General features: G+C 52.2%; 2 protein-coding genes across 12 annotated transcripts; both read right to left on the bottom strand.

The window, feature by feature from the left end:
- Positions 1–985: 985 nt before the first annotated feature.
- STOML2 (stomatin like 2) lies at positions 986–4,453 on the bottom strand. 2 transcript variants are annotated; one of them, XM_053922992.2, is made up of 10 exons: positions 4,137–4,453; positions 3,786–3,923; positions 3,214–3,313; positions 3,018–3,076; positions 2,828–2,929; positions 2,536–2,670; positions 2,251–2,395; positions 2,070–2,149; positions 1,686–1,814; positions 986–1,267 (listed from the first exon to the last, which is right to left on the bottom strand). In XM_053922992.2, exons 1-10 carry the CDS (start codon positions 4,206–4,208, stop codon positions 1,130–1,132), a joined length of 1,098 nt encoding a protein of 365 aa, XP_053778967.1. In that variant the 5' UTR covers positions 4,209–4,453; the 3' UTR covers positions 986–1,129. The 2 variants fall into 2 exon arrangements, with proteins under 2 accessions (XP_053778967.1, XP_024415800.1); XM_024560032.4 differs by having other exon boundaries at positions 4,164–4,440.
- A 784-nt stretch (positions 4,454–5,237) lies between these two features.
- On the bottom strand, positions 5,238–17,403 carry ATOSB (atos homolog B). 10 transcript variants are annotated; one of them, XM_045195251.3, is made up of 9 exons: positions 17,266–17,403; positions 9,572–9,715; positions 8,358–9,327; positions 7,972–8,030; positions 7,672–7,777; positions 7,185–7,343; positions 6,889–6,957; positions 6,630–6,805; positions 5,238–6,493 (listed from the first exon to the last, which is right to left on the bottom strand). In XM_045195251.3, exons 3-9 carry the CDS (start codon positions 9,249–9,251, stop codon positions 6,340–6,342), a joined length of 1,617 nt encoding a protein of 538 aa, XP_045051186.2. In that variant the 5' UTR covers positions 9,252–9,327; positions 9,572–9,715; positions 17,266–17,403; the 3' UTR covers positions 5,238–6,339. The 10 variants fall into 10 exon arrangements, with proteins under 10 accessions (XP_045051186.2, XP_024416016.2, XP_045051185.2 ...); XM_024560248.4 differs by lacking the exon at positions 17,266–17,403 and adding an exon at positions 16,807–16,929; XM_045195250.3 differs by lacking the exon at positions 17,266–17,403 and adding an exon at positions 16,424–16,610.
- Positions 17,404–18,781: the final 1,378 nt, after the last annotated feature.

Genomic DNA, 18,781 nt, shown 5'->3' with positions numbered 1-18,781 from the left:
CTTACCTCGGTTCAGGCCTCATCACCCACTCAGGGATCACTGAAGCAGCCTTGTAACTGTCTTTCCCGCCTCCCATTTCTCCTCCAAATCCCGTCCACATTGCAGCAGAACAGCTGTATCTAACACACTAATGTGGTTACCCTAATCTTCTTGAAGTTCTTCAAGGGAAGGAGGGAAACCTTTCATGGACTCCTCCTACCCCCTACCTTCAGGATAAAGTCCAAATTCTTCAGGATTCTGTGACTTGGTGTTTGCCACATAGTCACATCCCCCCAACACTCCACTATTCAGCCACAGCCAACAATTGAATGCTCCGATTTCTCTGGAGTGGTGGACCTTTGCCTGTTTGAGCCCCAAACCCTAGTTTGGTGAGCACATTAATTTTTCCAGCCTGAGTTCAATGGCAGGGTTGGCAATTTTGCTGCCCACATGCTTCTCCTTTCAGTAACCCTCAGGCAGAATATTCCTCCATCGCAACACTTACCATTTTGTATCTCTGCTTCCTTGCTTGTCCCCCTCCCTGACCTGATATTCTGTGAAATGAAGCACTGCCGAGTCTCAGCTGTTTGTATAACTCATGTCTAGCACTGAGCTTGGTACATCATAGACATCATTAAATTCTTCTGAATAAATGAATGAGTGTCAATCTCCCTTAAGACTCTTGAAGCATTCAGCAGTACCACCCTGCAAAGGCAGTCTTCTTTGCCGTGAAAAATCCCCCCAAACACCTGCTCAACTTCACAGCCCAACCCGTGGTAGGAGGGGACTATGCTCCCCAGCTGGCAGTTCAGTGGACACATGGCTTAATCCTTCCATCTTATCCTATAGCTTCTCCTGAAAAAAGGATGACTTCACATTACACCAGGGTCATTCTTGCTCAGAGAGAATTGGCTCCCAAGACCTCATAGGACAAGAGGGTGGGAATGAACATCCAAGGAAAACGATGATTTTTTTTTCAACTTCATTTTTCAATCAGAGAGGACAGTTTCTGGTTTGCTACTGACAAGTTTATTACATGATTAAAGTTCAAATAAAAAAATAATAACCAAAATCTCAGCAGAGAGGCTAGGGCCAGAGTTTGGGAGTGCTTCTTCTCTGTCCCCAGCCTCTTTGGCCAAGCCCAGCTCCATTAACTCAGCTTGACTCGATCAAGTTCCTCGTTAAGACTTGCATCTGTGCCCTGGACATCTCTACTGTTTCCACTGGAGACTGAGTCCTGGGCCCCTGGCACTGGGGCTTTGGTGAGCGCCCCATACACACCCATGGCCTGCGGAGAGGAACAGAGGGAGCCATGAGGACATATGGTAGAAGGAGTAGCACAACCCACCAATGGCTAAAAAGAAGGGGGGCTGCAGTCAGTCCCCTTGTTTTTCCTTTCTCCCTCTCTCAAACGGCAGTCTTATAAGCTCTAGGAATTTTACAAAGTACCAGAGCAGGGGCACTCTCAGAATACTATACAGGTCTCTGCAAAAAAAAAAAAAAAAAAAAAGTCTCAAGAGCTTCCCAATCTCCAGAGGTGAGTGGGGGTGTCTCATCCTTAGAATTTCATTCTCTACATGGAATGAAGGGAGGTCTAGGTCTCAGAGCATTCTGAAAGCCACTATGGTGTATAAACAGTGATGGTGGGGGTAGGGTCTCCGTCTCTGGCATTGGTGCTTTGTGCCAAATCCTCAGGGCACTCTAACCTGAGCCACCATACTGGTCACATCACCGGGGTTGGAGGGCAGCAGGATAGTGTTGGAGTCCTTAGCCAGTTTGGAGAACGCGCTGACATACTGCTCAGCCACGGTCAGTGAGGCTGCTGCATTTCCATTCTGTGTCCACAGGAGGGATAAAATCAGAGATCACAGACTTAGAGGAGGGGGTGTGGAGGGGTGGGGTGGGGTGGGATGGCAGGGTGGAGAGGAAAAGTCAGGTTCCTGGAAAGAGGATATGCAGATCACAATACAAGAGATCATGTGATCTGGCTCAATGGAACCCACGAAGGCAGCAATTTCTCCCAGGGGTAGATAAGAGAACCTCTTCCACTGTCAATTTCTGTCCCCCACTCCCACTCAGGGGTCTCTCACATGTTGTGTCAGAGCTGCAGCCAGGATGCGAATAGCTTCAGCTTTAGCCTTGGCCTTGGCCAGAACTGCACTGGCTTCACCTGGAAGAGACAGAACTTGACTCATGAAGTCAGGGTACCCCCAAGCTCCCGTTGCAGCACCAATCCTCAAACACCCTGCTCCTCCCTCAGGTTCTGCTGACCTGCTGCCTGATTTATTTGTTCAGCCTTTTCTGCCTCAGAGGCCAGGATCTGCGCCTGCTTCTTCCCTTCTGCCACATTGATGGCTGACTCCCGGGTCCCCTCAGACTCTAAAACTGTGGCCCGTTTCCGCCGCTCTGCCTCCACCTGGAAGGCCCCAGCAATCCCAATCAACAAGAAATCAGAGTAAAACCCTTATATAGACTTGCAAGTGTACCCATTACAATAGGGAAGGAAGTCCAGGTTCCCATGCAACTAGAGCATCGGAAGTCCTCCCTGGCCCCCACCTGCATCTGCATGGACTCTTTCACCCGGGGTGGTACATGGATATCCTTGATCTCATAACGGAGGCAGCGGATGCCCCAGCAGTCTGCTGCCTGGTTGATGGCATCCACAATGCTAGCATTCAGGGACTCCCGCTCCTGGAGGAAGAGAGGTGTAGAAGAGGTATAAGCTTCAATCCACATTCATCAGGGGTCTAAGTTTAGAAGGGCCTATGACTGATCTTGGCCCCCGGAAAAGACAGAAGAGTGCCAAGCCTGTGTCTTCAAACCCTAACTCTGGTTCAGATCCCCTTACCCTGAAGACTTTGTCCAGAGAGAGTTTGCCAAGCTCTGATCTCATGGTCGTCTGGGCTAGCTGGGTGACAGCATACTCAGGGTCCTCCACACCATAGCTGGCCTGAAAGGAGTATGGATAGTGTAGGAAGCTTGGGTACAGAATTTTAGTGAGAGCAACTCAGGAACTGAACAAAGCAGAAGACAGGTACCTTGTAAGGATCCATGATGCGCAGGTAAAGGACTCCATCAATTTGTAGAGTGACATTGTCTGCAATGCAGGAGCAAGAGAGAAAGGGAGGAAGGTCAGGCCTCCAGGTCCCAATCAGCTCTTCCTCCTAAGCTCTGAATCTCCAGCAACCACATCCTAATGGCCTCAGAGCACCCAAGTCACCCTACACCCCTCACCGAGAGTCACAGCTGACTGCTCAGGCACGTTGATGACAATTTCCTTGAGACTCTGCACGTATCGGATCCGGTCTAACACAGGGATGAGAACGTTCAAGCCCTGGGAAGAAGAGTCATGGGTCTTCAGAAGGACGGGGGCTATAAGGTGGTAAGGTTGGTATATAAGGCAGGCCTGTTGTGGGTAGGGAATCAAAGTACAGAGCACACCCAGAAAAAAAAGGCTGTGGGTGTCAATGGTAGGGAAGCCCAAGAGATTAGGGATGTGAAGCTGGGACTCTGAATGGATGGGAGAATCAAGGGAAAGGGAGCCAGCAGAGTATCTTTCTTCATGCAGACCGATGCAGCTGAAAGTGGGTAGGGGACAGTCCCAACAACGGGGAATGTGGGCTATCGGAAAAGGTGGGAACATGGGTACGACAGTCAGCAGCCTGGACCCTGCCCGGTCTGGCCTAGGGAGGTGCAAGCTAAAGGTAAGGGCAGGTCCCAGGGAGGTATCCTCATTACTCCCTCGCCCCATGTCGTAAGGGAATCGGGAATCAGGCTGGCCTCGGGTGGGCGGAATAGGTTCTTACAGGCTCCAGGATCCGGTGAAATCGGCCCATTCGCTCCACCACCCAGGCCTCCTGTTGCGGCACAAACAGTACCACTGTGTTTCGGGGCAATCCTGAGGAGGCGCGGCGCGGAGCGCGGCCAGAAGCCTGCACGGAACCCTTAAGGGAAGACGCGGGTTAGCAGAGATGCCAGCCGAAGGGGCACCCCACCCCTCCAGGCTCCTGTCCAGGAGGCATCTTCCTAAACCCCGACCCTACAGGGTCCTCGGAGAGAGGCTCACGTGGGGACAATGACCTCTGACCCCAGTTCTCTACCATAATTTATAATCCCTCTCCTTCCCAGCTGAGGACCCAGGTGATCTCTGGCCCTACCCTTGGAGAAGAATGCCTTTCTCCTACCCTCAGCAACAGGGCCCCAGTGCCCCGCGCCGCGCGCGCCAGCATTTCCCACGGCCGCAATGACCTCCGGAACCAACGAGATGTGGTGCAGAGCGGTCGCTCCAGAAGCTCGGACCTAAGCCTTTTTTCCTCCTGTATTTTCACTCCCCCGGATGTACTTCCGGCCTTCTCTTTTCTCCTTCCACTCTTCTCACACTCAGCCAATCAGCGTTACTGGGCAGAAGCGTGCATCAAATTGTTCCCTGGGAAACGCGAACCATCAAGAGAGGGCCCAAGGGTGGAGCTTGTTCCGGTTCTCGCTGATCAAGCTCAAGGTCCCTGACCTGGTGATCAAAATGGAGGCTATTTTCTGTGCGACGGTGGCCTAGAAACACCTCCCACAGAGTTCTTACCCTCCACACGACAGACTAGTTTATCCTTCTGGGCTTATAACCGCGCCCATCTGCCACCATAGCAACCAGGATATTGGAACTGACTCGTACCCATGGTTGCCATAGTGACATTCTCTGGCAGTCCTGTTGTGTTATATCCAGCCCTCCCACTGAGGACTGACCCTATTCTCGTTGTCATGGTGACTGGGCCTAACATTGCCTAGTGAGTGGACTGAGATTTCCCCCTTCCCTCTTTTCCCAAGGCACCATAGCTTTTTCTACCTCTTCCTGGTCAGGGTTTATCAGATCCGGTACCCTTGCAGAGTGCAGCACAGAGCCCCAAAGTTCAGCCTTGTCTGGGGCCTGTCACCCTACACAGATCCCTGATGCTCTGGCACACTCTTTCAGACTTGCATAGCCACCCTCAGTTTACATATCAGAGCACTGAAGCTCAGAGGAGCTAAATCATTAACATAGCTAGTATAAGAATTCATGTCCACAGGAAGTTCACCTTTTAGAGCTGAACCTTCCCACCACCCATCCCCATTATCTGAAAAGAGCAAGACCAGACTCAGACTCAGGACTTTGTCTAAGACTTCACGGCCTCAGGCCCCTTTTCAAAAAGAAAGGCAGAGTTCCAGCCCCAATTAGACCCTCCATCCCCAATCCCATGCTGTCCCCAACAGAAAAAGTAGGGCTTAGCTCGTTTCCAAACAAGAATTTATTTTCTTTCTTTTCATTTTCTTTTGTTTTTTCTAAAAAAAAAAAAAAGTACCAGGTACAATTTTTTTCCTGTGTTTTTTTTTTTCAAGTTTCAGCAAATGCTTGTTCCCCTCAGCCCAGCCTCAGGAGTCAGGGCTAAGGCTGGGTCAGAGTCTGGAGTGGGATATGGGCAGTTGGGAACCACATGATTGAGTTTGAGGGGTGCCCCTCACCCCAGCTGAGGTAGGTGGGTCAGAGTCTGGCCAGGTGAGAGGAAGCACCCCGGTCCTTGGCCCTGACTCTGTCCCCTGAACACCTTCCTCAGTCAGGACCCCAAAGCAAGGAGACACAAGCAGGAAAGGGACAACTGGAATCTGGAGCCCTAGATGAGGGGTGGTTAACCCCCATGTGTGTGCACATGCATGCACGCTCTCACACACATACCACACACACAAGCTTGTGTACATACACATACACACATATATAAGTTGGCTTTCAGAGAGGGGTCAGAGAGTAGGGGAATTGAAAAAAAAAATGGGAAGGACAGGAGAAGTTGAGTGTTTGGCTAGTGACTCAGTCCTTCTGGGATAACCTCTCTGTCCTCAGCTGAGGGAGGGCATTCTCCCTTAGCCCCTACATCAGCCTCCTGAACTCCCTCTGAAGTTGGAGCAATATCTGAGTGGAAAAGGAGGAGGACCAATGCTAATTGTCAGGTCTGGGATGTTACCAACACAATCCAATCTGAATAAATTATAAATTAAAAATAAATAAAATAATAAATGGCCCCTGCCCAGGGCAGGGAGGCAACGCTGGCATGACTTGCCTGGGAACTTGGGACAACCTCAAGGTAACTGTAGTTCCTCTCCACTGCCTAAGCTGGCCTGGGAATTCCAAAGGAGGGAGCAGGCACGTGGAGAACCCAGAGTAGGGCAGATTGCGGTAAGGATCAGAAGCTTTAAATACCCAAATAATCAATTTGGGCATAAGCATGGCGAGGGCTTTAATTCAAGCTTGATGGGTCTCTCGCCATCTCTCCATGTGTTTGTCCAGGATAGAGTAGGATGGGCTGGTCCTTGGCCCACATGGGTTTAGGGCACTGGCAATCAGGGCAAAGGTGAATAACGTGGATTGTGAGGGGCCTCAGTCACAGCCTGCAGTTCATAGGGAAGCCCTGTGTCTAGTTCCAGGCTCCGGCGGGAAAAAAGCAGGCGGATGTCTCCATGCAGGCTTAAGCGGCCTGAGCGGGAGCTGCGGAACCTGGGGGAGAATAGGATGATCCAAATAAGAATCCAGATAGCAGAGAAGCAAGGAGAAATCCTATTCAGGGAAGGGACACCTGGGCTTGGGAAAGGATACCTGGGCCTTCCAAGCTGTCCCTGGGCCCTGTCCTCACCTGAGGTGTAGCAAGTAGCAGAGGAGGCGGTTGGTGGGGCTAGCATTTCCCTCCTCACCCACAGGCACCAAAAATAGGCGATGGCGCAAGAAGGTCATGTGGGCAGCAGGCATGTCCGAGAAGTCAAAGGTCACAAGGAACATCTTCACCACAGTCTGGTTGGGGTTAAATAAGGTCTGGGGGCAGGACAGGCAAGGTTGGTAGGGCCTGGGGGTTGTTTTCCTCTCCCCACTCCCACTCTCCCTCAGGGAAAACTCACCACTTGGATGGTGCCCACCTTGGGCACGCTGTAACCCTTCCTCCCCAGGGGGTTCAGGTCCACGACGCCCTGGGAAGGCCATGGAGCCATCAGCCAAGGTGGGCACTGGGAGAGCCCTGAATACTCTTCCATCTCCACAGTCTCACTCTGGGACCTGGGCCCTGTCCCCTGTCCCCCATTAGAGTTCTTTCCACCACCCTGACTCTCATCTAGGTGAGGAATACCTAAAGAATACCTCCTGCCTCTAATCCCTCATCCTCCTCAACAGCTGATTTTGGGTTGAAATCAGATCATACCAGAAAGGGGGCCGGGGCATTTTGCTCAGAAACATCAAAGAAGGTGACAGTGACAGGCAGCGTGACATGCTGAGGACAGTAGGATCCACTAGCTCCAATCTCTGCGGTGAAGCCCTCAATGTGGCCAGATGGTGCAAAGCGTCCTCGAAGTAATGATTCCTGGGGGAATAAGGGAAAACACACTATGAAAGAGATTTTAAAGATTTTATTTATTTTTAGAGAAGGGGGAAGGGAGGGAGAAAGAGAGGGAGAGAAACATCAATGTGTGGTTGCCTCTCATGTGCCCCCTACTGGGGACCTGGCCTGAAACCCAGGCATGTGCCCTGACTGGGAATCGAACCGATGACCCTTTCGTTCGTAGGCTGGCACTCAGTTCACTGTGCCACACCAGCCAGGGCGAGATGCCAGAACTTTTTATCCATCTAAGCCATACTTCACCATCCCACTTCCCCAAGACCCCCCAATCATGGAATTCAAGGGTAACTACCTCAAAGTTGCCCAACAGGGTACGGCTGATGGCAGGGGTAGGAACAGGGGAGGCACTGGGGGGGCTCAGCAGGTCTGGGCCCTTCCGGAGGCTTCGAAGGGAGCTCCTGGTAGAGCAGGGATACACAGTGGGTTGGCTTCAGGTATTCTGGGATGCCTACTCATGTCCTTAGGCCCCACCCTTTATCATTACCCAGGGATGCTGCCCTGGGGGGTCCCCTACCCTGGGGTGTGAAAGAGGATTACAGACTTCTGTCCCCATTTTCCAGGGACAGGGCAGAGAGAGAAGCTGGTCACTTACAGCTTCAGGCGACGGGCACCTTTCAGCCTCCGCCCCATAGGACTGCAGTCTGTTGGGTCCTATGGAGAGGACAGATTGGGGAAACATATTGGGGTGGAGGCCAGGTATGTTTGGGGAAGCAGGGGCTCATCACAAGCTCTCATAAGAACATGCCCCCAGGCCTTGATCTTTTCCCAAAGGGGAGGGAGTGGGGGGTTGGGCAGAAAAAGGGAAGGAGATTAAGAAGTACAAACTTCCTGTTATAAAATAAGCCACAGGGATATAATGTACAGCATAGGAAACAGAGTCAATAATATCATAATAACTACATACAGTGACAGGTGGCTACTAGACTTCCATGACTTTGTAGGGTATATAAATGTGGACTACCTCCTTTCCTGGCTTACCAGCACAGGCTCCTTGGGCCCAGGCAGCAGGTGGCTCCAGAAGGGTGTGGCTTTGGCATCAGAACTGTTGGCAGCAGGAGGGTGACCCAGGGTTCCCCGGCGCCTCTGAGGGGCTGGCCCCTCATCCTCAGAGCTGACATCCAGGGCTTCTCCAGCAGGAAGCAGCCTTCGCTTGGTGGGGCAGGGGCCTGAAGGTCCAGGGCCAGGGGGTGTGTGCTCGGGACTGTGCCCATTGGCAGTGCCAGGGGACTCCCTAGGCCAGGGGCTGCCCCCATTGCCCACCCCAGCCACTGGGCTCTTACCCCCTATTTGTGCAAGACTGTGCAAATCAGTGTCAAGTGTGTGCAGCTGGCCTGGAGAGGCTCGCCCTGGGGACTCCCCCACTGACCCCTGTCCTCCTAGGTCTGGGGAAGCCCAGTCTCTGGTGTGCAAAGTATTGCAGGAAGCATTTGATGGGGGCCAGGGGGTAATCTGGGCCCCTGAAGTCCAAGGTGAGGTGGAGCTACCTCCCTGTTCTACAACACACAGGCCATGATGGCAAAAATGCTGACTGGCCACACCCAGCCCCAGCCCCAGCCCCTCTGGGCCCAATAGCCCCACAGTAGATGGTTCTTCAGGGGGTTGTCCCTCTCTGGCCCCAAGCCCAGGGCCTCTCTTCAGCTCCCGGGGACCCTCAGTAAGTGGGGATGGCCGTTTCAGGGCTCTATGAGCCTCAGAGGCACCAGCTGGAGAGGAAAAGATGGATACCTGGTAGACCCTGGGGGATGTCGCCCCTCCTGCTGGGCTGTAGCCCATGAGCAGGCCACCCTGGAGGGCCCCCTGCCTGACTGCAGGCTGTGAAGGGCCAGCCTCTGGCTCTGAGGATGGAGATGGCTCCGCCTGCACGTGGCGCATGAAGTCCCCCCTTGGGTCAGGGGGGTCCCCCCTCACAGCCTTTATGCTGGGCCTGGGCTGGGGGGCCGGGGGACATCTGTGCAAGAGAAGAGAAGAAAAGGTGGTCAGAGGAATCAGTGAGTTTTCACCCTCCCAGCTGCGTTTCAGATCCTTCCCTGTCCTGAAGAGATGACCTTGAAGGATTCATGGGGATAAAGGTGTCCAAATGCCCAGATGGATTAATGGAATATAGAGGCCCACTCCAGAGTTTCTGAGAGGATCACATGTTTAGCTCAGGTTTCTTACTGGACCTGCTTCCCCTCCCTCTCGCTGGCACTCACCCCGATGTAGAGGCCTTAAGCCTAGCCGAGTGTTCTCTCTTCCTGACTGATGCCTTGCTCTCCTAGCTTGCAGTCTGGTCCATGCCCGCTGCACTGGCAAGGTGACTGCCACCATTCCGTGCAGCTCCTGGGCTCAGCTGGACCCTGAGGAGAGAACAGACATAAGCCAGGATGCTTGTATTCAGTGGTAAGACTGCTCTCCAGTTGTGGGCTAATAAAGTATACCCCAGAATATCCTCCCCCCTTATGGGGAGCTCTTCAGAAACAGAAGGGGCAGTCTTGGGATCCAGGTCCCAGGGAGCAGAGCTGGGCTACCTAGGGAGTCACAGAGAAGTAGGTCTTGGCTCAGTGTAATAGGCCAACACCTTGGGCACTCGTGCCCTGAATGGGAGAGGGGATGAGATACCCCAAGATCCAAGAGACCATGACAGCTAAGAGGTGGTCAGAGCAAGAATTCAGCTCTCCTAGTCAAGACCACCAAGTTGCACAACTCATTCCCATATGTCTATCTTCAAAGAGACAAGTGCCACCCCAGAGCCCTGATGGCAGAGGTCTTGCAGAAACTCACCCCCCATCGACACTCCTTGGGTGTACAAACCTCAGGTCATCTCAAAGCAGGGCCCTTCAGCCTTAAAACTACCAATTGCCCCAGCAGTCTCTCCCTTTAATAACAGACAACAAATCTAACCATAAACAAGTGTGTGTGAAGGGGGAGGTACTGCCAGAAGGCCCCCCCACACACATCCAGGCCCTGCAAACTAGAGATAAGGCAGTGGCAGTCAGGGAGCTGTAAGCAACCAGAGGTACCCTTCTACTCCTCCCAAACAAATCCAGCATATACCAATAACCAAAAACCCATCCACTATTTTTCTGCCAGAACACAAGATGGTCTTCACCAACTAGTCCACCTTCAGGGAGCACATACTGGGTAAGGGGAACATCAAATGGAAGAACATTTTCCTTCATGGAAGGAAATACTTCTCTTTTGGGCAATAGCCTTTGCTGCCTGACATCCACAATGCCCTTTCCACTTCAAGAAATGCCTCGTGGCTCTGGCTGGGGTGGCTCAGGTGGTTGGAGCATCCTCCTGTAAACTGAAGGGTCGCAGGTTTGATTCCTGGTTGGGGAACATGCCTGGGTTGCAGGTTTGGTGCCCAGTTGGGGTGCGTGCAGGGGACAGCTGATCTGTTTCTCTCTGTCTGTCACTCCCTCTCTTCCTCTCTCTAAAATCAATGGGCATATCCTGGGGTGAGGATCAAAAAATAGAAAGAAAGAAATCCTCGTTTGTCTACCCAAGACCTACCCTTCCTCATTGGCTAGGTCAAATGTCATTCCCTCCAGAAAGCTTACTCTGGCCACCCAGACCACAGATATCTCTCTTTCTCCCCTCTGAGACCTAACCTATGGCAGTGTCACTACTTCTTGTAACCCAATGACAGTTCTGCTCATTTTGTGGGTAAGAAATCTCTTAGACTGACCATAGAGTTCTTGAGGATAGGTCTGTGCCCCACTACCGTGTCCAACTCCAAGCACAGGGGTAAGCACGTGGCAGGGCTCAGAAAAAGTAAAATGTAAGCCTCAGAGATCTGGGCAGCAGTCCTGACAATGCAGAGGAAAAACTTCCACAGTGAGAGAAGCAGAGACATTAATTGTACAGGGAGAATAAGAATCAGCAGCAACAGAGGTGAGAGTTGGCTCTGCAAGGGGAAAGGGGAGATTTGCACCCAGGGACTGAAAAGTTCTCCTACACTAAGTTCCCATGATTGCACCCCACACCATCCTAGTTCACTAAGTTCTCATTAGAACTGGGATCCCTAAGAAAATTCTGGCTCCCTGTGGTGGGTGAGGTGGCAGGAAAGGGCAGAATGCCAATGGCAGTGTTGTCACAGGGTACAGTCTGTACTCTTTCTACCCCTCCTTTCCTCTACCCAAGCCATACAGATTCAGGAAGGGCCTTTTCCTTAGTACTTCCACCTCCATGTCATCCCAATTGGCTTCTTGAGCCCTTGCCCTGGGGAAGCCAGGTGATGACATGATGCCCTACTTGACCCTAGCATGTCTGGCACCTGCTCATTACCCCAGAGCCCTCTCAGTTCCTGACCTGTCTATGAGAAGCTCTAAGACTCACTTCCCTGCCACCCAGCCAGTCTGGCTCTAGACCATGGCTTCAAGCTGACTCATGGGGCAGGACTGTGGGGGAAGGGCAGGCCAAACCTCCTCTCTGTGCAGGGGGTGGGCAGCAGCTGGCATCAAACAGCTGTGCCAGGCTTTGGCTAGCAAAGACTACATCTCCCAACATGCCGAGGGACCAAGGCCAGCAAAAACAACAAGTCCCAGAACACCATGGGGTCTGTACCCTCAGACACCTGCTAGGCCTGGGAGGTGGGGTAGGTGGGTGTTGGTATAGGCACAAGCTTCCAGGTTCACTCTCTCCTTCCCTTAAGAATTAAAGATATCCATTCTTACTCTGATCAAGGAGGGTGGCAGGAAGGAGAATTCCTCTCCATGTGCTTACCACCTTCATCCTGTTCAGAGAGAACTGCTGCCAGCTGCTCTACATTTTGTCCCCACACACGTACACACAAACTAGGGAGCTAGTTTCCATAAACCACCGCTCAGAGTAGGAAGGTCAATCTCTGCTTTCTCACCATCCTCTTGGCCACTGGACTAGAGCCCTACACCCTCAGTGGAAAGGGAGCAGATCTCAGCACCTCCTCCAAACTGAACCTGGCAGACTCACCCTGGTTCCTGGATTCCTTGTTCTGGACATACTCCACCCCCACCCCCTGCTTAGCCTACCAGGTCCTTTCTCAACCCTCTCCTCCCCACAGCCTGGGACAGGCCCCATTCCCTACTGGAGCTTCGTAGATTTGCTTTCCCCCTAGAACACACTCACCCCGCTCCCAAATTGGCTCCGCCACGGCGGTCGCTGCTCCAGGCCCCTTCGTCCCGTCCCTCCCTTCGAATCCCCAGTCCTCCCCGACACGGGCCCCCAGCCCAGACAAAGGGTGGCTCAGGCTGTGCTCAGCTCTGCTAGGCTCTTTTCTGTTCAGCTTCGTGTGCAACACTAGCGGGCCCTGGCGCCCGCAGCCCCCCAGACGCTGCTGCGCCCCTCCCCGAGACTGTCCCTCCCCGTGGCCGCCCCGGCTCCGTGCTGCCGACTCTGCTGCCCCTCTGACTCACAGGCCATTTCCTACCAGCTGATGGGGCTGCCCGCCCCGCCCAGCGTCCCAACACCCCCACCTCAGCGGCCCTGGCCGCCACGCCCCCCTCAGACCACACCCTCCACGGCAGTGACCAAGCTCATTGGCCCATAGGAGGCCAGCCTCCCACGACCTCAAGTGTAAGGCACGCCCCCTCCAAGAGATGCAAGCCTATTGGCCCACAAGGGGGCAGGCCTACCCAGAGTGGCCCCTCCCACCTCCTTAACCCCAGGTCTGCCGGAGCCCAAAGCATCTCTCTGCCCAGCAATTTAACCCTTTCAATGGCATAGCCTTCCCATTTCACCCTCCTCCCCCGCCTTCGCCCTTCCCCTTCTGAGGCAGGTTAATTAGGACGCCCTAAGGCTTTCATAGACACAGCTGGACAACCTCCAAAATCCACCTGCTCTTCCCACACCAGACCCCAAATATCCCCATGCCCATTCATCTCTTCCTGCTTTGCAAACCAGAGCTCCAGAGAACAGAGAACTGTTGGAGCCTAGGAAGTTTCCCTCTTACCAGAAGAGATGAAAAACTCCTGAAGTGGGATACTATCTCCTTCCTTTGAGAAATGGTATTCTTTCTTCTCTTAGTCCATATTAGTGTTCTTTCGCCTTCATTAGAGGGGCCCCAAGAGCTCATGAGACAGGGATACATTTTAATTCAGAGATCTAAACATCATTCTCTGTGTCTCTGAACTCCCCTTCTGCACTTAGGTGGCTTCATCCCTTCTGCCAGTACTCTTTCTATTCTAGGCCCCTGTTCAAGGACAGGCAGAACACCCATGGGAAGTGGGATAGGAAAGCTTCTGCCCAGAGTGGGGGAAATATGCCCAACTCTTATGATGGAACTCACCCCTATGACTCACAACTCCCTCGAAACTCCCCACCCTCCCCCTGAGTCACTGGGCCCCAGGCCCAGCCCAGACACAGTCAAAAATTAAGTGGCAGCAAAACCAGGATTCCGAATTCTTGTCCTTCTATTCTTTAAACGACCAGAATGGAAACCTTTATAAGGATTAGGCATTAAAAGAAACTTTTCAGAGGGGCTGCTCTTGGGGCAAGCTAAGAAAATGGACAGTACTGTCTATCTTTCTGTCTGCAATTATCAGTAAGTCAAAGAATTTGGAACTTAATAGGCTTTTGCTCCCAGTTTTCCACAGAAGCAGGAGGTAAACACAGAACCAGAAGAGGGAGGCCCTGGGGAATTAACATCAACCAGGGCAGCTGCCTGGTTGTGCCTACAAAAGGGGCGGCGGGGTCTGTTCTTCTATAGTTCAGAGGCCACAGAAGGCCCAAGGTCCTTGTTTCTAGCTTGCCTGTGCTGTGGGCCCCAAGGACCCTGCGGTTGTCACTGGACAGTAAAAAGAGTTTCCCCTCCTCCTCCTTCCTCCTTGTGCCCTAGGCTTAGGAAGGACAAGCAAGTTAGTTAGTTCCTCTACCTTCTCCTCACCTCAGACCAAGGAAAAACCCTGAAAAAGAACCCAGTTGCAGTGGACTGACTTCCTTGCTGGTTCCCTAATGGTAAGAAACAGAAGTAAAGAAATTTTCAACATCCTGGACAAAATTGCAGAGTACCAATGTATCTAGATGCCTTAGTATAAGCTCTCTGGTAGACACAGAACACTATGGAGAAGGAATAATACTTCGGTGACCCTACCTTGTTGTCTCTTAGTGCCACTATCATAGGCCTAGACCTTGGTAATTTGCAAAGGTCAGGGGGCAATAGTACAGAGAGAAAGATCAAAGATGTTCTAAGCCTCAGTGTGCCCTAGAAAGGCAGTATGGTATAATCAAGGGCCTTACCTAGCTGCCCTAACTCTTACCCTGTTTATTTTTTTCATAACCATTATCAACAGCAGACCCTGCCACCTTCACAACGCGCACTTGCGTGGGCACACACACTCCCCGCCCTCCCCCCACCCCATTAAAATGGAAACTCCACTGACAGCAACAACTTTGTTTTGTTCATGCTGGTATTCCCATAATCAACATAAGTGCCTGGCACATAATAGGTGCTCAGTACACATTGGCTGAAGGAAGCAACTAGCCCTGGGCTAAGTGTACAGCAATCAGGAGATCTGGGTCCTAACTCCTGTGACTATGAAACCTGGAGAAAATCAGTCTCTTTGGTAGTAAATTTCCAAATCTGTAAAACAAGGGGTTTGCATAAATGGTGACCACCTAGGACCTCTGCAATTATACTGCTATAATTCTAATAGCTATCGTTCACCCATATCCATTTTCAGAAGATGGATCCAAGCATCTGAATGCCCTGCAGCTTGTACTGAACCAGAAAGGCTATATCCTACAGCCTAAGCACAAAAACCTAATGCCCTTTCTCTTCATGCCCCACCCACTCACACAAATGCCTCAATCCTGAGGAAGCTGGAGTGGGTCTGCCCTAGGCCCGCCTCTCTGACGGTCTGGGAAGCTGTGTTGCCATAGCAATCAGCTCCTCCTCAAAAGGCATCAGCCTGCCCTCCTTTACCCCACCCTACCCCAAGGCTTTGTCTGGCCTCAGAACCCCCTCCCTCCTTAGCCAGTCTCTCAGCTAGCAGAGACTGGCTTGGGGCCCCTTTCAGCAACACTGTCACACTCATTCAGCCACTGCGTGGAAGACAGGCCTTTCCCACCCTCTCCTAGTTAGCTCAGAAGCAAAAAGAACTCTGGCAGTATACCAAGTCCCCTCAGGGAATCAGAGGAGCCCCCAAAAGGACTAGGCTCTAGTCTCAGTGCTGATGGTCAGCTTCCAAGCCAGGAGTGTGGGAAGCCATTCTACCTTCCTCTCCCAATTGAAGCTGGAACCTTACATCCCTTCCCTACTTCAGCCTATAATCATGGCCTACCTCTCAAAACATAGATTAAACACCTTCAACACTCCTCACTATATCCTTCCTCCCAAAGAAGTCCAGAATTTTTGAGGGCCCTAGGGCTCCTCACCCAGGATAAGGAAAAAGGTGGGGAAAATCAGTTTCTGGCAAGTGGCAAAAATATGACTACCAGTCATTTGGGGGCCTGTTGGGAGAGACCTTGATAGCAGTGGTGGGTGGGGTCTGAGCCTTGCTGCTGGTTACTAGGGTCTCTGGACATTGAGTACAAAGTCTGGGGCAGGGCACAGCTCCTAGACGGGCAAGGACCAGGCCAGGCCTCAGGGCGAGGAAGGAAGTGGGAAATGAGCACACCCAGAGCATAAGGGCAGGGCAAAAGGGAGGGGGGGAGGGGGAAGACAGGGACCAAGGCAATCTTCTGGGAGGAAGAGGAACTAGAGTGGGGGGGGGGCGGTTAACAGAACCAAATGGGGGAAGGGTCCCCAGAGACACCAGGTAGAAGAAACCCCAGTCTCAGCCAGGCAGATCTAAGGCAGACTGAGGAGACAGTCACACAAGCCGTGGTGGCAAGAAGGGCCTGGCTCCTCTCTAGCAGTGCTGAGGCTAGAAGGTGGAGTTAGCAAATGAGGAGCCAAGAGCACTACAAGACCGGCTTCTTCACCCCACTAATTCCATCACCCTTACTCCTAGAATACAGTACACAAACATCTTCCTGGAGTCTCTACAATGCCCCCAGACTATTACTTTCTCAAAGCACTAGTTCTCCCCCATCAATTGGGGCCTACAAACCATTCCCCTCATACAGTGCCCACAGCCCCGTACCTTCTTTTTCCAGTCCCTCCGTCGCTCCCATACTGTGGACCACCAGCCCTTCATCACACAGCACCACGTTGCCCCAAAGTGCCTTCTGATCCCCTCCCCCTCAAGTATCGCTTCCAACCTTCCACATCAGACAGGGACCTCAACCCTTCAGTTAGTACCTTCCACCCCTACAAAGCTCTCCCGCCCCTCCCCCACAAGAGCCTCTGAAGAGTGCACCTCCTTGCCCACATATTGAGCTCCCAACTCCTCCCCCAACTCTGTCTTCCTCCTGCCCCCAGCAGTCTACACATCCTCTCCTTCCCTAACGTGTCCCCTACATCTTCATGTCTGCGCAAGCGCACCCCCGTCCTTGCCCCTTCATCCACCCGCAACCCGCCCCACACCTGTAGTTCCGTGAATTCCGTTGCACCTGAGGAGGTAGTGGACTGGTGCAGTTACCAAGCGGCCCTACCAGCAGCCTTGGCCTGCAAACCTCGCCCCTTAGGTCCGAGCCCCGCCCCCGCAACTCCTGGACCCACCCTCTTCCTTGTCCCACCTCCCACCTTCCCGGGTTCGTCCCCTTTCTTAGTTTCTTAAATTCCTCGGGGTCCTCCCCTGTAACCCAGACCACGCCCCTCTCTGGCCCCGCCCCTTCTCGTCTTTTCAGTGTCTCCCCAGGATCCTCCGCTTGTCCCTGGCCCCACCCCTGATCCCTGCTCGGTTTTGGTCTCTCCGCCTTTCACTAGGACCCGCCCCCTAGAATTCCAGCCTGGCAGAACCCGTGCCAGGCCCCGTTCCATCACTAGCCCCATCTTAGAGCCTCTCCACCCCCCCCCACCCTCCCCTTCTCCCGCAGGCCTCACCCAGGCACAAGCGATCCAGCCCGGATCCGCTGGCTCTGATTGGCGGCAGCGGCCCCAATTGATGGCAGGGGAGACAAAGTGATTGCTTCAGGTCTCCTGAGGGCCCACCCCAGCCACGTGCAGCTTCTGTGATGACAGGTCTGGAGGGGCGGGGCCTTAACCTGCAGGATGTGGGCCTGGGCGGGAGGAGGGGGCGGGGGCCGGAGCTAGATCGCTAGCCAGAAGTCTCCGAGCCTTACTCGGGCTCTCCCCAGCCTGTCGCGTAGGTGTGAGCTACTTGCAGAACTTGAACTTCTTTGTGGGGAGGTCTGCGTTAGCGCGCGCATTTCCCCTAATGGGGGAGGTCTGTGATGTTTGCCAGGTAGTATGCAAGGAGTCTCAGGGGTGTGTGAAAGTCTCAGGGGTGGGGGGTCTCAGGTTTGTGAGGTTGACAGGTTTCTGAAGTTCTGGAAGTTCGGAGGTCAGATATGTACCTGGGAGGTCAGAATTTTAGGAGTCTAAGTTTTAATACGAAGATAGGAGAGCCTGAAAGCTCTCAAGAAAAGTAAGGCCTTTGCCTTGAACGAATGTTGAGTGAACTTTGTAACACTTACAGACGTTCTGTAATTTAATTAAGGTTTTGAGTCTTCTCTCCAATTTCCCCCCTCTCCACTGGTTCCTCAGCTACAGCAGGGGAGGTCAACGCTTTTTAGCTACCGGTAGATGGCAGCACAGGACCCTTGCAGAACTGAGTGGCCCTAAGCCCAGAGGCTAAGGGGTCTCTCGGAGGAGCGTGAGGTCTGTAGATAGACGGCTTTTGGTAGGTCCGACCTGATCAAATCTCGGATTCTGTAGGTCTCCGTGACTTTCTGTGAGTAGTTACCTTAAGCTGGTTTACTGAATATTAATGGTGTGCTGGGGGGAAAATATTTTTTTTCTCCAACCTCAAGAACTTGTTTTAGCCATACAAATACCTATATAAGCCTAAAGAGAGGAAGGTTGGGAGGGTATTGTGGGAATAGCACAGGGTTTGAGGTCATTTGGGTTGGTCTTGAACTCTGGGTATTGGGTACTAGCTGTATGAATTTGGGTAAATTAATTGACTTTTTAAGAAATAAACTTTTCATGCTTCTCAGCCTTTTGGCTAAGATCAAGTGAGGAAATAAACTTTTAATTTTAGAACATTTTTTATTTACAGAAAATTTGTGACTATGGTACATTTTCCATATACCCCATACCCAATTTCTCTTATTATTAACATCCTACATTAGTGTGGTTCATTTGTTATAATTAATGATACATTAATTAAAGCCCATTTTATTCAGATTTCCTGAGTTTTTGCTTTATGTCCTTTTTTCTGTTCCGGGATCCCATCCAGGGTAGCACATTGCCTTTAGTTGTCATGTCTCCTTAAGCTCCTCTTGGCTGTGACAGTTTTTCAAATTTCCTTGTTTTTGATGACTGTTTTGTGACACTGGTGAGGTATTTTGTAGAATGTCCTTCAATGGGGATTTGTCTGATGTTTTTCTCATGATTA

The sequence above is a fragment of the Desmodus rotundus genome, chromosome 1 (genome assembly GCF_022682495.2).
Source record: "Desmodus rotundus isolate HL8 chromosome 1, HLdesRot8A.1, whole genome shotgun sequence".
Classification (NCBI taxonomy): domain Eukaryota; kingdom Metazoa; phylum Chordata; class Mammalia; order Chiroptera; family Phyllostomidae; genus Desmodus; species Desmodus rotundus.
This window is presented reverse-complemented; position numbering and strand designations above follow the sequence as displayed.